The following is a 12164-nucleotide window of genomic DNA, read 5'->3' on the forward strand; positions in this document are numbered from 1 at the left end:
TTAGTCCTTTGTAATGGACACAGAGGGTGTTCCCAGTCATCACACATTTTGCTGCACTGAACAAGGCTTCATTTTCAGTTTTGTCACAGAATTGGAAAAAGAAACTTGTGGTGTAAATTCTTTGAGGTGTATTTGCTGAGTGGAAAAGTGTATGCTTTTTTTTTTTTTTTTGCTGTGCTGCATGGCTTGTGGGATCTTAGTTCTCCAGTCAGGGATCAAACCCATGCCCTCTGCATTGGAAGTGAGGGGTCTTAACCACTGGACCGACAGGGAAGTCCTTTTACTTTTAAAAACTGTGTTTGCTTGCTTCTTTTTTCCTCTTCCAGTTTTACTGAGATATGACATACGGCACTGTGTTTAAGGTGTACAGCATAATGATCACATACATCACAAAGCTTTTAACTTTTGATAAACATCACACTGTCTTTCCAAGAGGTTGTACCAATTTACACTGTAGGGCCTCATTTTTGTTTTTCCATTTTTGGTCTTTGAAAAATTACTTTAGTGTCAAATACATCACCTCCACTGTTTTTAAAAATATATATTGCACAGGAATTTAGGATTTTCAAGTTCTGTTAAAAATATCCTTTTGAATGGCAATGAACTTAAAGATTAAACTGAGAATCAACAGCTTTTAATAGTATCTTTCCATTCAGGTACATGGTTATGTCTTCATTCAGTTAGGTCTTATATCCTTCAGGAGAGATACCATTTTCTTCATGTAGGATTAGTATGTTTTTGTGTGAGCTTTATTCCTTTGTAGTTTATGGGTTTTGTTGTTATTGAAAATGGGACTCCAAGTATATTTTCTAGTCTGTTATTGTAATTTACAGGAAATATAATAACTTTGGCCTTGGTTTATAATCTGTAAAAAGACAGAAGTAGAACGCTCAGTAAAAGGTTAAATAAGTATGGGCTAAAGAAAGCTAAACAGATTTGTTCATTGCAGGATTTATCAATGACTTTAATATACTCTGATCACCAAGAATTCCCAAGAAGGTACAGGAATTCCCGGTACTTACTTGACCATGGAACCCTTCGTCACAAGATATTCTGAAAACATATTTAGAGAAAACAATGCATCCAAAGACCCTTCTAGTTTCTAACTTGTCAGTCCAGGGATCTCCACTAAACCTTATCAGGTGCCCAAACTCCTCTGTTACTTACCCCCAACCAGGACACAGAAGACAACCCAGTGTCAAGTGAATGCTTTAATGAGTGGTGCTTGGAGGGAGCCAGGTCTCCCACCAACTGCTACCAGCCACCACTGTCCCCAGCTTTGTCAGGAAGATGAGCTAGCTGCCTGCGCACAGAGATGGATCTGAAGTCTAAGAGTGAGCTGGGGCAAAGGGGGGGTTTGGGAAGCACCTCATAGGGGCAGGGTTCCCAGGAGTGTGGCAGCGGGGACCTGGACCTCAGGCTGGTCCCTCTTCAGGCATTCCTAGCAAAGCCACGAGGGGCTCGAGGGGCGTGGGGGTGCCAATGGGCACAGGGTGGGTGCGTTCGTGCTTGCGCAGGTCGCTGGCACTCAAGAAGGCCTTGGGGCAGTGGGGGCAGGTGTAGGGGCGCACGGAGCTGTGGGTGCGGCTATGCTTGCGCAGCCCAGCCCGGTCTGAGAAGCTCTTGCCGCACTGGGTGCAGGGGAAGGGCCGGAGCTCTGGGTGGGAGCGCTCATGCCGTCGCAGCAATGTCAGCGTGGAGAACGTCTCCTTGCACTCCCGGCACACAAACTGGGGTGGTTTCTCATCCACCTCCTCACCCCCCACCTCACCTGCCGCCCCTAAGGGACCAGGAGCCTCCCCAACCCCTGCATCTTGGCACTCCACGTGCTCCACCGTCATGCCCACCACTTGCCACTGGGTAGCCATCACACCACCCGATTCCGGGGGCAGCCCCAGCAGCCCAGCTGGAGGGTCTCCGAGCGCTGCCCCTGATGCCGGGGCGGCGGAGCCCTCACCAGCCATGTTGACCGGCAGTGCCAGCCCCACCACCAGCTCCTGTTGCGGGGGAGCCCCTGTGGCCTCGCTGCTTCGATGGGTCCGTTCGTGCTTCCTCAGGCTGGATGAGACCACGAAGGACTTTCCGCAGGCATTGCAGTGGAAGGGGCGCTCACCCGAGTGCACCCGGCTGTGCTTAGTAAGGCTGGCTCGCTCGGCGAAGGCTCGCCCGCACTCCTCGCAGCGGAATGGCCGCTGGCCCGAGTGCACCAGCGCGTGCCGCTTGAGGTCCCAGGACGCCACGAATGTCTTGTCACACTGCAGGCACTTGAACGGCCGGTCGCCCGTGTGCACCCGCCGATGCATGGCCAGGTCGGCCGGCTGCCGAAAGTCCTTGCCGCACTTCTCGCAGCGGTAGGGCTTCACGCCCTCGTGTGCCCGCTGGTGGCGCCGGAAGCTTGAGGGGTCGGAGAACATGCGGCCACAGCGCGGGCACAAGAAGGGCTTCTCGCCCGAGTGCGTGCGCTCGTGGCTCTGGTAGGAACTGAGCTGCGTAAAGCCCTTGCCACAGGCTGGACAGCGGTAGGGCTTCTGCGCGGCGTGGATGCGCTGGTGGCAAGTCAGCGAGGAAGAGCGGGAGAAGCTCTTCCCGCACTCTGAGCAGAGGAAGGGGCGCTCGCCGGTGTGGGACCTGTGGGAGTACGGAGACCCGGTGTGAAGGTGGTAGCCCATTGCCTGATCCCCGCTGCCTGTCTGCACTGTAAGTTAGGACCCCCTAACCTCTCTGGGGCCTTGGTCTACCGGCCACAGCACTGTACCCCAGAGTAAAAAGCCTTCAGGACAGGTGTAGATTCCAGATCCATCACTGCACGCCCCAGACCCGGGCCCGACTCGCACCTCTTGCACTGGACCAAAGACCCTAGGAGCAGCCCAAATTCAAGCCCCGTCCCCTTCCCTGTGCGCTAGGAACCCAGGCCAATCATGTACCAGAAGACCCTCCAGCTCCCATAGATCCTTCCGCTAGATCCCACTCACCTTCCCATTGGTTCTTTCCGCTCTCTGGGACTCAACGCCTTTACCCTATTGGTGCACTCTTCCCAACCCCTTCAGAGGCCCCCACCTAGTCCACCTCCCTCACCGTTCATGGTTGCGAAGGTCCTTGAGCTCTGCATAGGCCTTGCCACAGCGCTCGCAGCTGTAGGGTCGCAAGCCTGCGTGAGTGCGCCGGTGCTTGCGGAACACCGAGGGGTCGGCGAAGCTCTTGCCACAGTCGGCGCAGGTGTAGGGCCTCTCGCCGGTGTGACCACGCTGGTGGATCTTTAGCTTGGAGAGCGCGCCGTAGGCCTTGGGGCAGTGCGTGCAGCGGAAGGGCAGCTCGCCAGCGTGTGAGGCCAGGTGCACGCGCAGACACACGGGTTGCATGAAGCGGCGGCCACACTCGGGGCAAGGGAAGGGCTTCTCGCCCGTGTGGCTGCGCCCATGGCTGCGCAGCTCTGGTGCTGTTTTGTAGGCCTTGGGGCACAGCGGGCAAGCATAGGGCCGAGGCTTGGCTGCTGCACCTGACACCTTGTCCCCGCTGGCATCTTCCGCTTTGGGGTCTGTCTCTGGCTTCAGCTTCGCCTCGGCCATCTCCTCAGTGCAGTCTGCAGGCCCATGCGTGGCAGCATGGCGTGCTGCCCGGGGTGCATTTGGAAATGTCTTGGTACAGGACAGGCACTTGTAGCGGCGGCCAGAGCGCTTGTAGCCGGGGGCTGGGGACCGGTCCTCCGGAGACTCTACCTCCATGGCCTCGATGGGCGGATCTTCTCTGCAAGAGAATCAAAGTTAGGAGCCACACCCCTTTCTGATTTCTCCAAGGACTCTCTCCTTACCAAAGCCCTCGGAGGCCTCAGAAGGAACTCTTAACTTATCTGCATGTCCCACCTGGGTGCATGTCCTGTCTGTGCTCCTGTTGCCCCTCTGGTCCATTCACTGATGAAAGGAGCTGGACTAGGTGACCTCAGAGGAGCCGACAGGGGAGGCTGGGGTCATCCAAATGTTCACTGGCACTTCTCTCCCCAGCCTTTGGGCTTCTCTAAGTCCTGTGGCATTCCCAGAAGGCCCAGGCTCGGTCCATCTCACCATCTTCATGTTCTTAACCTCAGCGTCCAAGACCTGTGCCAGGCTGCAGGCACGGAGGCTACCCAGGTGTGAGTCTGGCCTGAAGGTCTCTAAGTGCTCAGGAAAGAGACATGGGTCCAGAGGAGGGCAGAGCCAGCGGGCTAAATGTGGTGATTGGCATCATCTGTCTGGAAGGGTAGGTCCCCAGCATGTGTATCTTGTCTTTCCTTTCTGGTTGGTTAGCTGTCAGAGGCAGCAACTGTTCGCACAGAATTCTGGCCTCGCACAGCTGTAAGATACTCCACCCCAGATAGGAATCCTGGTCCACCCTCTGTTCTGGAATGGCCCTTTGGTTCTTGCTCCCATAACTCTGGTAATGGGGAGTTCAGTCACTCTCCAAGCGGCTTGAGCCACTGCTAGCAGAACTTAGAAGCCTCTGTCTCCTACTCAATGTATCTGCTCTGGCCTGGCCTCCTGGGACACCCGGCTGTAGCCACGACCCCTTCTTTTTCCATTCAGAGTCCAGACACCCTCCACCCAGCTGCTCCTGGGGATCATGGCTGGGAGGAAATAGGATTAATGGCTACATTAGTCTTAACACCAGCTCATCCTCCCTGGGGGATGAAGGGAAGAGGATTATAGCAGATCCACTTAAGGAGTGCTTGCAGCAGCTGCTGGGGGCAGCCAGGGATGGGGGGCGAGGACAATACTATGGAGAGGGGAGGGGAGCCACGTGTGCCCAGAAGGTGGACTGGGAGATGAGAGGTCAGGATTCTCCTTTCTGGGCCTGTTTCCTCATCCGTATACCGCAGGGATTTGGTGGCTTTAATTTATCACCCAGGAAGGACGCAGGAGTCTCTGAGGGTGAGTGGCAAGGGGTGCATCTTTAGAATCAGCATCCTTCTGCCTAGTGGCCCTGCCTCGGTTCCTGTCCCCCACATACACAGTCTAGTGTGCACAGGCAGCTGGAGTCTTCTCCCTAAGGTGCCATGTAATGCTCGGTCCCCTACTCAGGAACTTCCCATGGCTTCCATCACATCACACAAGTTCCCAGATCCTTCCTGGCTGTTACGGATCTCACCAATCCTTCCTTTTGGAGCCTTACTTCCCAAAGGAAGCTCATCCCGCATCTCCCTTTGGTTTTTGACCCCCATCCTACACAGCTCTGTTCCACCCCCAGCTTGGTTTTGGTACTTTTCCGACTAAATCCTAGGACTGGAAGGTGAGTTAAGGGCTTGAGGCCCCACCTTCCCCAGGGCTGAATTCCACCTACAGTTTCCAGGGGATCTGCTTATCCCTGGATGAGGCTCTCACAACCTCCCTTCCAGATCATCTCTGGCCAGTCTGACAGTCTCCTTAATAAAAATAAGAGCTCATATGTACAGAGTGCCTGCTAAATAACAGACAATATCCTAAGCTCTTTACATGCATTAACTCACTTGACCTTCACATGGGCACCAGGAGATAAGTTCTATCATTAACCTTCTTTCTCAGATAAGGCATTGAGGCCCAGAGAAACAAGGTAGCTTTGTGGTTAAGTGCAGTCTCTGAAGTCGAACTGCCTGGCTTTGACTCTTAGCTTGCTCACTTCCTAGCTGTACATTGACCCGGAGAAATGTACTTCCTGCTCCAGGACCTCAATTTTTCTCATCTGAAAAAAGGGAGGTAGTAACAGGACTTACTTCACAGGGTTGGGAAGGGCTGAATGAGATAATAATTACTGCCCTCAATTACTGAATCTTATCAGAGCCAGATACTTTGCTGCATGTGCTACCTTATTCTCTCATAGCTTTCTGAGATCAGGATTATTTATTCTCATTTTACAGACGAATAAACTGAGGTTCTAGACTTCCCTGTGGTCCAGTGGTTAAGAATCCACCTGCCAATGCAGGGGACATGGGTTCGATCCCCAGCCTGGGAAGATTCCACATGCTCAGATCAACTAAGCCTATGTGCCACAGCTATTGAGCTTGTGCCCGCAACAAGAGAAGCCACCTCAATGAGAAGCCCAGGCACTGCAACTAGAGAGTAGCCCCAGTTGCCACAACTGGGGAAAGCCAGTGCACAGCCACAAAGACCCAGCACAGCCAAAAATAATAAATAAATAAAATTTATTAAAAACAAAACTGAGGTTCCAAGAAGGTTAGTGATTAACCTATGATCACATAGCTAATAACTCATGCAGCAGACTTGAAATCCAGGTGTTTAATCTGCCTTGGGTTGTTGGGCCCTCCCAGACTTTGCTGCTTGGGCTAGCCCCATGGGGACGAGAACTCTTGAGCTCAGGTTACACCTTGGTCTTTTCACATCCCTGTAGAATTGCCTGGAGACCAGAGCCAGTCCCCATTATGTTTCTGTCTCCCTCTCAGAGGGCTGGACCCAGGGGTTCTGAGCTTTGAGCCTCAACCTCCCCCTCTGAGCCAGAAAGCAGGTAGCTGGAAGGGTAAACCTGTCCTAAAGCACTTCCCAGGGAAAACAGGAGGGGAGCACCAGGCTGGTCCCAGAAGATATCAGCTCCAGCAGCAGTGGAGGGCCAGGTAGCCTAGGCTCTGTCTGAAACCCCACTATCAGCTCCTCACTTCCCTGTTCACAGAGGACTCTTCCACCCACCACTCCTTACAGTGAAGACTCTGAGCTCCTGGCATGAGGATCATCATCCAGGGAGCATGGGGTAGGAGTCATAAACCTATTCTCAACATGTTTTCTGGGTCATCCCAACCAACATTTAACATTTAAGAACCAAAGACACATCCATGGATCTTCAGAAGCTTCCAGGAGAGAGGCATTTTTAACATTTTTTTTTTTCTTCAGATGTGGACATTAAGGCCTCCATAAGCGAAAAAACTTACCCAAGGACACATAGCTAGTCAAGGAGCCCAGACTCAAACCCAAATCTGCAAGTCCCTGGGCTGGGCTCTTTCTCTACTGTTCTTCGCACCTGATGCGAAGAGCTGACTCATTTGAAAAGACCCTGATGCTGGGAAAGATCGAAGTCAGGAGGAGAAGGGGACAACAGAGGATGAGATGGTAGGATGGCATCACCAACTTAACGGACATGAGTCTGAGTAAACTCCGGGAGTTGGTGATGGACAGGGAGGCCTAGTGGGCTGCAGTCCATGGGGTCGCAAAGAGTCAGACACGACTGAGCAACTGAACTGAACTGGGCTGGGCTCATTCTCTACTGTTCTTCATTTACTTAAGATTTATTAGCCAAACCATGAGAACTTCCAGGGCTCCCAAGACAAAGACCATGGCCAGCAAGGCCATGAACTACCTAACTCCTGCCTATCCCATCTCCCACTCCCCTCTCCTTGGCTCCCTAGGCTCCACCCACACAGGTTCCCCCTTTTCCACCCTCAAAGACCTAAATTCCTTCCAATCTCAGGGATTTCACACTAACTGTGTCCACTGCTAGAAACACTATTCCCCAAGGATCTTTGTGTAGCTATCTCTTTGATTCCATTTGGGTCTCAGCTCCCTGTCACCTCCTTAAAAAGGGTTTTCCTGACACTTAAAAAAATTTTTTTTTTAAGTTTACTTGGCTGCACCAGGTGTTGTATGTGGCATGCAGGATCTTTAGTTGTGGCATTCGAACTCTTAGCTATGGCACGTGGAATCTAGTTCCCCTACCAGGGATTGAACCTGGGTCCCCTGCATTGGGAGGACAGTCTTAGCCACTAGACCACCAGGGAAGCCCCTGACCACCTTTCTTAGTGCTATCTGCATCCCTGCTAATCACTCTTTGTTCCCCTCCTCTTTAATCTCCTTCATGTTGTTCATGTGGATAACATTTCTTGCAAATATACCAAGGGCCAGGTATCATTCTAAGCATTTTATGTGTACTACTCAAGCTAAGCTTCACAACTTCCTAGAAGTTTGTTATGAATGAATATGTGCAGGCATGGAAGAAAGGGTCATGTGAGAACTTAGAAGGTGGTCACATATATAATCCTAGAAGGGAGGTCTCACCAGGATCTGAATCAGCCAGCACCTTGATCTTGGACACCTAAACCTCCAGAACCATGAGAAATAAACTTCCATTGTGCCCCCAGTTTGCTATCATTTGTTGGTTTTGGTTACAGTCAGACTTGGTAGAGTCTGTTATATAACAGACTTATTATAGACTGAACAGACTACCTTAAGTAGTGTTTTCCCCATTTCCCCCATTTTACAGACAAGGATACTGAGGCACACAGAAGGGAAGTAAGAAGTCATGGTCACAACCCATACTCAAAGCCAGATGGTCTGCCTCCCAAACTTCAGCTCTCTGTCCCCTGATTATTGCTTTGCTAGCACTTACATATCTTATGTTTCAGTTGTTAATTCTCTGTCTCCAGTGCAAGCGTTTAGGCTGGCACAGAGCTAGGTACCTTTATTTTGTACCCTCTACAAATAGAACCATGCTTGGTGCCCCAAAATAAACTGAACAGATGAACCTCTGAGACAGTATCTGAACCCAGGTCTCTAGCTTCCACCTCCCCCATAACAGGAGTTTGTACTGAATTTCTTTGCCTTTCCAAGTTCACAAGGTCCAAATATCCCAGTGGATTCACTGCTCTTGTGTGGGAGCCTTATCTTTGTTTACTACTGGATTTAGGAGGGGGATGACTTCCTGCTGCCTGAAGACTCTTATCGCCAGGGATCGAGATATTTAATTCCGAGTTTAAGCTAGAACCCTGCGGGCAGGGACAGTGAAGAGCCACTTTTTTAATGTTCTCAGACCTCAGTCTCTCCACGTCTAAACAAGCAGGCACGAAAAGGCCTCACAGGCCATGAGGGATCCGGTGAGATGGCAGATGGGGAACTGTGAACCACGCAGAGATGAGAGCTAATCGTCTCCCAGGCATCCAATCTGGTCAGTCCACTACGTAATCCCAACTCACTTTTCCGGCCTCGCCTCTGGCGGCAGTATGGCCCTCCCCCCTGCCCCCCGCCCAACAACGACCTCAGCTCCAGCTACAATTCTCAAATTTCCCCACCTAAATCCATCTCCATATTGCAGTTCCTTCTGCTTTCTCCAGTGGGAAAACTCTTTTTGCATTCTTCAACTACCTGCTCCCCCAATGTCCTCAGGAAGACTTAACAGGCAGTAGAGGTAAGAGCGCCATGGCGCTCTGGGCCTCAGTTTCCTCATCAGTAAAATGGGGTCTCTAAGGCATGTGGGAGTTTTAAGGGCGTTAAGAGCCAAGAGCTGCAGAAACGCTGTGCTTCTTGCTCCCTGCAACTGTCTACGTGTCGGCGCTTGTGCCAGACAGACAACCCCACATGGCAGGGCCCTGGGCTGGCTCTTCTCAGGAAATGCCCTGGGAAAACGTGGCCTCGGAGAACACAGCAAAAAGGTGAACGAAGAAGGACAGAATGAACAAATGAATGGACCGAAGGCCAGACCTTGGACAAAGGCCTGCAAGATGGCGTTCTCTAGGACCGCGGGAGGGGCGGCCAGGACCTCGACCGGGGCGGGGGGGCCGCCGGCGCCAGGGACCATGCTAGGCGGGCAGCGCGCCGGGGACAAAAGCCCGCAACATGGCGGGCTCTAGGACCCTCGGGTCCGCACGGCACTACGCGGGCAGCCGTGCCGCCTAAGCCCAGGCGTCTGCCGCTGCCGGCCCGCCGGGACAGCCGGCGGGTTCTAGGACCCGCTGGGCCTGGAGCCCGCCCGCGCCCTCCCGGGGCCGCACTCCTCCCGCCCCGCCCGCACCGCTCGCGCCAGGCCAACCCCATCCGCCCTAGGCACCCAGAGGGAAACTGAGGCCTGCCCGGATTGCGTCTGCATTGGGGCTGCCCGAGGATCTCTGCATCTTCCCGCCGGCGTTTCCTACCTGAAGAGAGTTGGGCTGGCTTCGTGGCGTCAGCTGCAGCTCCTCTCACCGACAGAGCTCGGGACTCTGCCAGGGAGGGGCAGGCGCTAGGACCCAGCGGGGGGTGGGGGTTGGGGGGGGGGAGGGAAGAAGGGGAGGGGCAGGAGGCGGGGCCGGCGAGCGGAAGTGGAAGAGAGCTTTCCGGGCAAGGGAGGAAGACAAAGTTCACCGGAGCAGCCCCAAGAGAAGGTGGCGGAGAAACACCTTGCAAGGGGTCTCTCTGGGTGCTAATGACAAGGGACACGGGAATAGGTTTACGGGGTGCACCGACTGTTGCTAGCGTGGAGCTAGATCACCGTGAACTAGAAGGTGGGAGGACAGAAAGGCCATGTCCAAGACTTGTAGTACCTAAATCTGCCTATATTCCACAACATTTGCCTTAATAGAAAGCAGTAAGTGACGCTCCCTCCATCTGGCTTGAGAAGTTTTTCAGGGAACCCCACAATAAGTGTCGCCCAAGTACTCAGGCCAGGGCTGCAGAACGCTTTCCCCCCCCCTCTTCTGTGCTCAGTCAATTTGCACCGGAACGATTTTAGCGGATCTTCCCGGAAGTGTGGCTAAGGTTAGTGCAGAACAACGAGCTCTTTGACCTACGTGGGCGGGGTCGGAGTCGTGCGTTAGTTGCTTCTCTCCTAGCACCGGAAATGTGTCTGTGTATAACCGCTGCTTGGAGGCGGGACAGAAGCATTTTTAAGGCGGAAGTTTCGCGGGGAAGATTTTGAGGCTAGGACACTTCCTGTTTCCTAGTAACAATAGGAAGTGTCCGCGGAGCTGGGCGATAGACGGCTGGTTTGTGCCAGCTGCGCCCTTTTTCCTCTACCTACTTCCTTTTCCCCCTCTCCTTTCCCTCTTTCCCTCCTCTTCCACTTCCTTGAGCCTTTGCAGAGTGTGCGTGTGTGGGAGCGCGAGAGCCCCCGCACAGCCATCCTTTGGGGCGCGCGGCTGCAGTTAGGGTGAGGGTCCCATTGCGCAGGCGCACTCCCGTTCGCGGTCCCCAACGGACGCACCCGCGGCGGGAACGAGAAGGGGCCACCGGTGTGAGGTAGGGGTCCTAAGAGAAAACTGGTTGAGGAGATGAATGAGGCGAGAGGACCTCTTTGGTAGTTGATTCGGAGAGGAGACTCTTGAGCGAAGGGGCTTTGTGAGAAGTGAGAATTCTGGGAGCAGGTTCAGCAAGGAGGTTTAAAGTCGGAGATAGGAATTGTATTGGGGCCCCCAGGGGGTTAAGAGTCCGAGTCAGAAGGCCAAGGTGATGTAGGAGGCTTGGGGGCCTGCTGTGGAGTAAAGGCTTTGGAAGGAAGATTGAGTGGGCTTCCTCGTGTGTCAACTGGAATAATAGAGGCATTGCAGTGAGTTGTGAGAACTAGGTGACACAATGAATTTTCTTTATTTAGCAAAGGGCCTAGCACATGGTAATGTTTAGGTAGCACGGGTGGCTGTTGTCATCAATATTAGGAGAGAAGGTAGAAGGAAAAACGAGAAGAGATGGAGAGAGAAAAGTGATGAATAATGGGAAAGAAAAAGGTAAGGGGCGAAGTACCAGAAAGGAGATGGAATTTCCAAGATGGAAGATGGTTTGGAATCCGGGGAACTCAAGAGAGTCTTTCAGAAAGGAGATTTTGTGACCCTGAAAGGAATAGGGCAGAAGGGGGAACAAGTCAGCCCTTTTCCCTGTAGGAGGCCTCTAACCTCACCTCTCAGGTCCTAGGCTGTCTATTGGAGAAAGGCTCCTTTTTCAGTGCATCTCTATGAGAGTTGCTCAGTTTTGTCCGACTTTGTGACTCCACGGACTGTAGCCAACCATGCTTCTCTGCATGGGATTCTTCAGGCAGGAATACTGGAGTGGGTTGCCATTCCCTTCTCCAGGGATCTTCCTGACCTAGGAATTGAACCTGGGTCTCCTGCATTGCAGGCAGATTCTTTACTGTCTGAGCCACCGGGGAAGCCCCTTTCAGTGCCTCTAAGCTACTCTGTTTAGCTGAGGAGTGAAAGATGGAGGATTGGACTTACCTTATTGAAGGTCCTAGGAGAGGTACAAGTTTCCTGTTAAGATGTCACGTAAGATAGGTTGTTTGTTTCAAAATTATAGAGAGCAGAAGGTTAGGGACAGTAAGGTTTTTGGGACTTGGTCTAAAGACAGGATAATACATTTGTGATTAGAGATGGGATGCAATCCTTTAGATGTTAGTTTCCTTATATATACTTCTAGACATTAGTTAGGCCTAGGAGAGCTTCCATATTTGGGGAGCCGGTATTTAGAGAAATTTTA

General features: G+C 52.5%; 2 protein-coding genes across 3 annotated transcripts in view; one reads left to right on the forward strand and one right to left on the reverse strand.

Moving 5' to 3' along the window:
* The window catches only part of ZNF646 (zinc finger protein 646), a 28090-nt gene that overhangs the window by 8425 nt on the left and 7501 nt on the right, over positions 1-12164 (forward strand).
* ZNF668 (zinc finger protein 668) lies at positions 936-10550 on the reverse strand. Of its 2 annotated transcripts, none has more exons than XM_020893773.2 (3): positions 9857-10550; positions 3076-3744; positions 936-2628 (listed from the first exon to the last, which is right to left on the reverse strand). In XM_020893773.2, the coding sequence occupies exons 2-3, from the start codon at positions 3720-3722 to the stop codon at positions 1416-1418; spliced, it is 1860 nt and encodes a 619-aa protein (XP_020749432.2). In that variant the 5' UTR covers positions 3723-3744; positions 9857-10550; the 3' UTR covers positions 936-1415. The 2 variants fall into 2 exon arrangements, with proteins under 2 accessions (XP_020749432.2, XP_070317322.1); XM_070461221.1 differs by lacking the exon at positions 9857-10550 and adding an exon at positions 3861-8954.

Source organism: Odocoileus virginianus, chromosome 33 (assembly GCF_023699985.2).
Source record: "Odocoileus virginianus isolate 20LAN1187 ecotype Illinois chromosome 33, Ovbor_1.2, whole genome shotgun sequence".
Lineage (NCBI taxonomy): Eukaryota > Metazoa > Chordata > Mammalia > Artiodactyla > Cervidae > Odocoileus > Odocoileus virginianus.

Bases quoted from the DNA above. Each gene is read 5' to 3' on its own strand.
- ZNF668 (XM_020893773.2), bottom strand. From the start codon at position 3,722: ATGGAGGTAGAGTCTCCGGAGGACCGGTCCCCAGCCCCCGGCTACAAG. The intron at 2,629-3,075 runs GTGAGGGAGGTG...GTACTCCCACAG, and splicing joins GACCTTCGCAACCATGAACG to GTCCCACACCGGCGAGCGCC.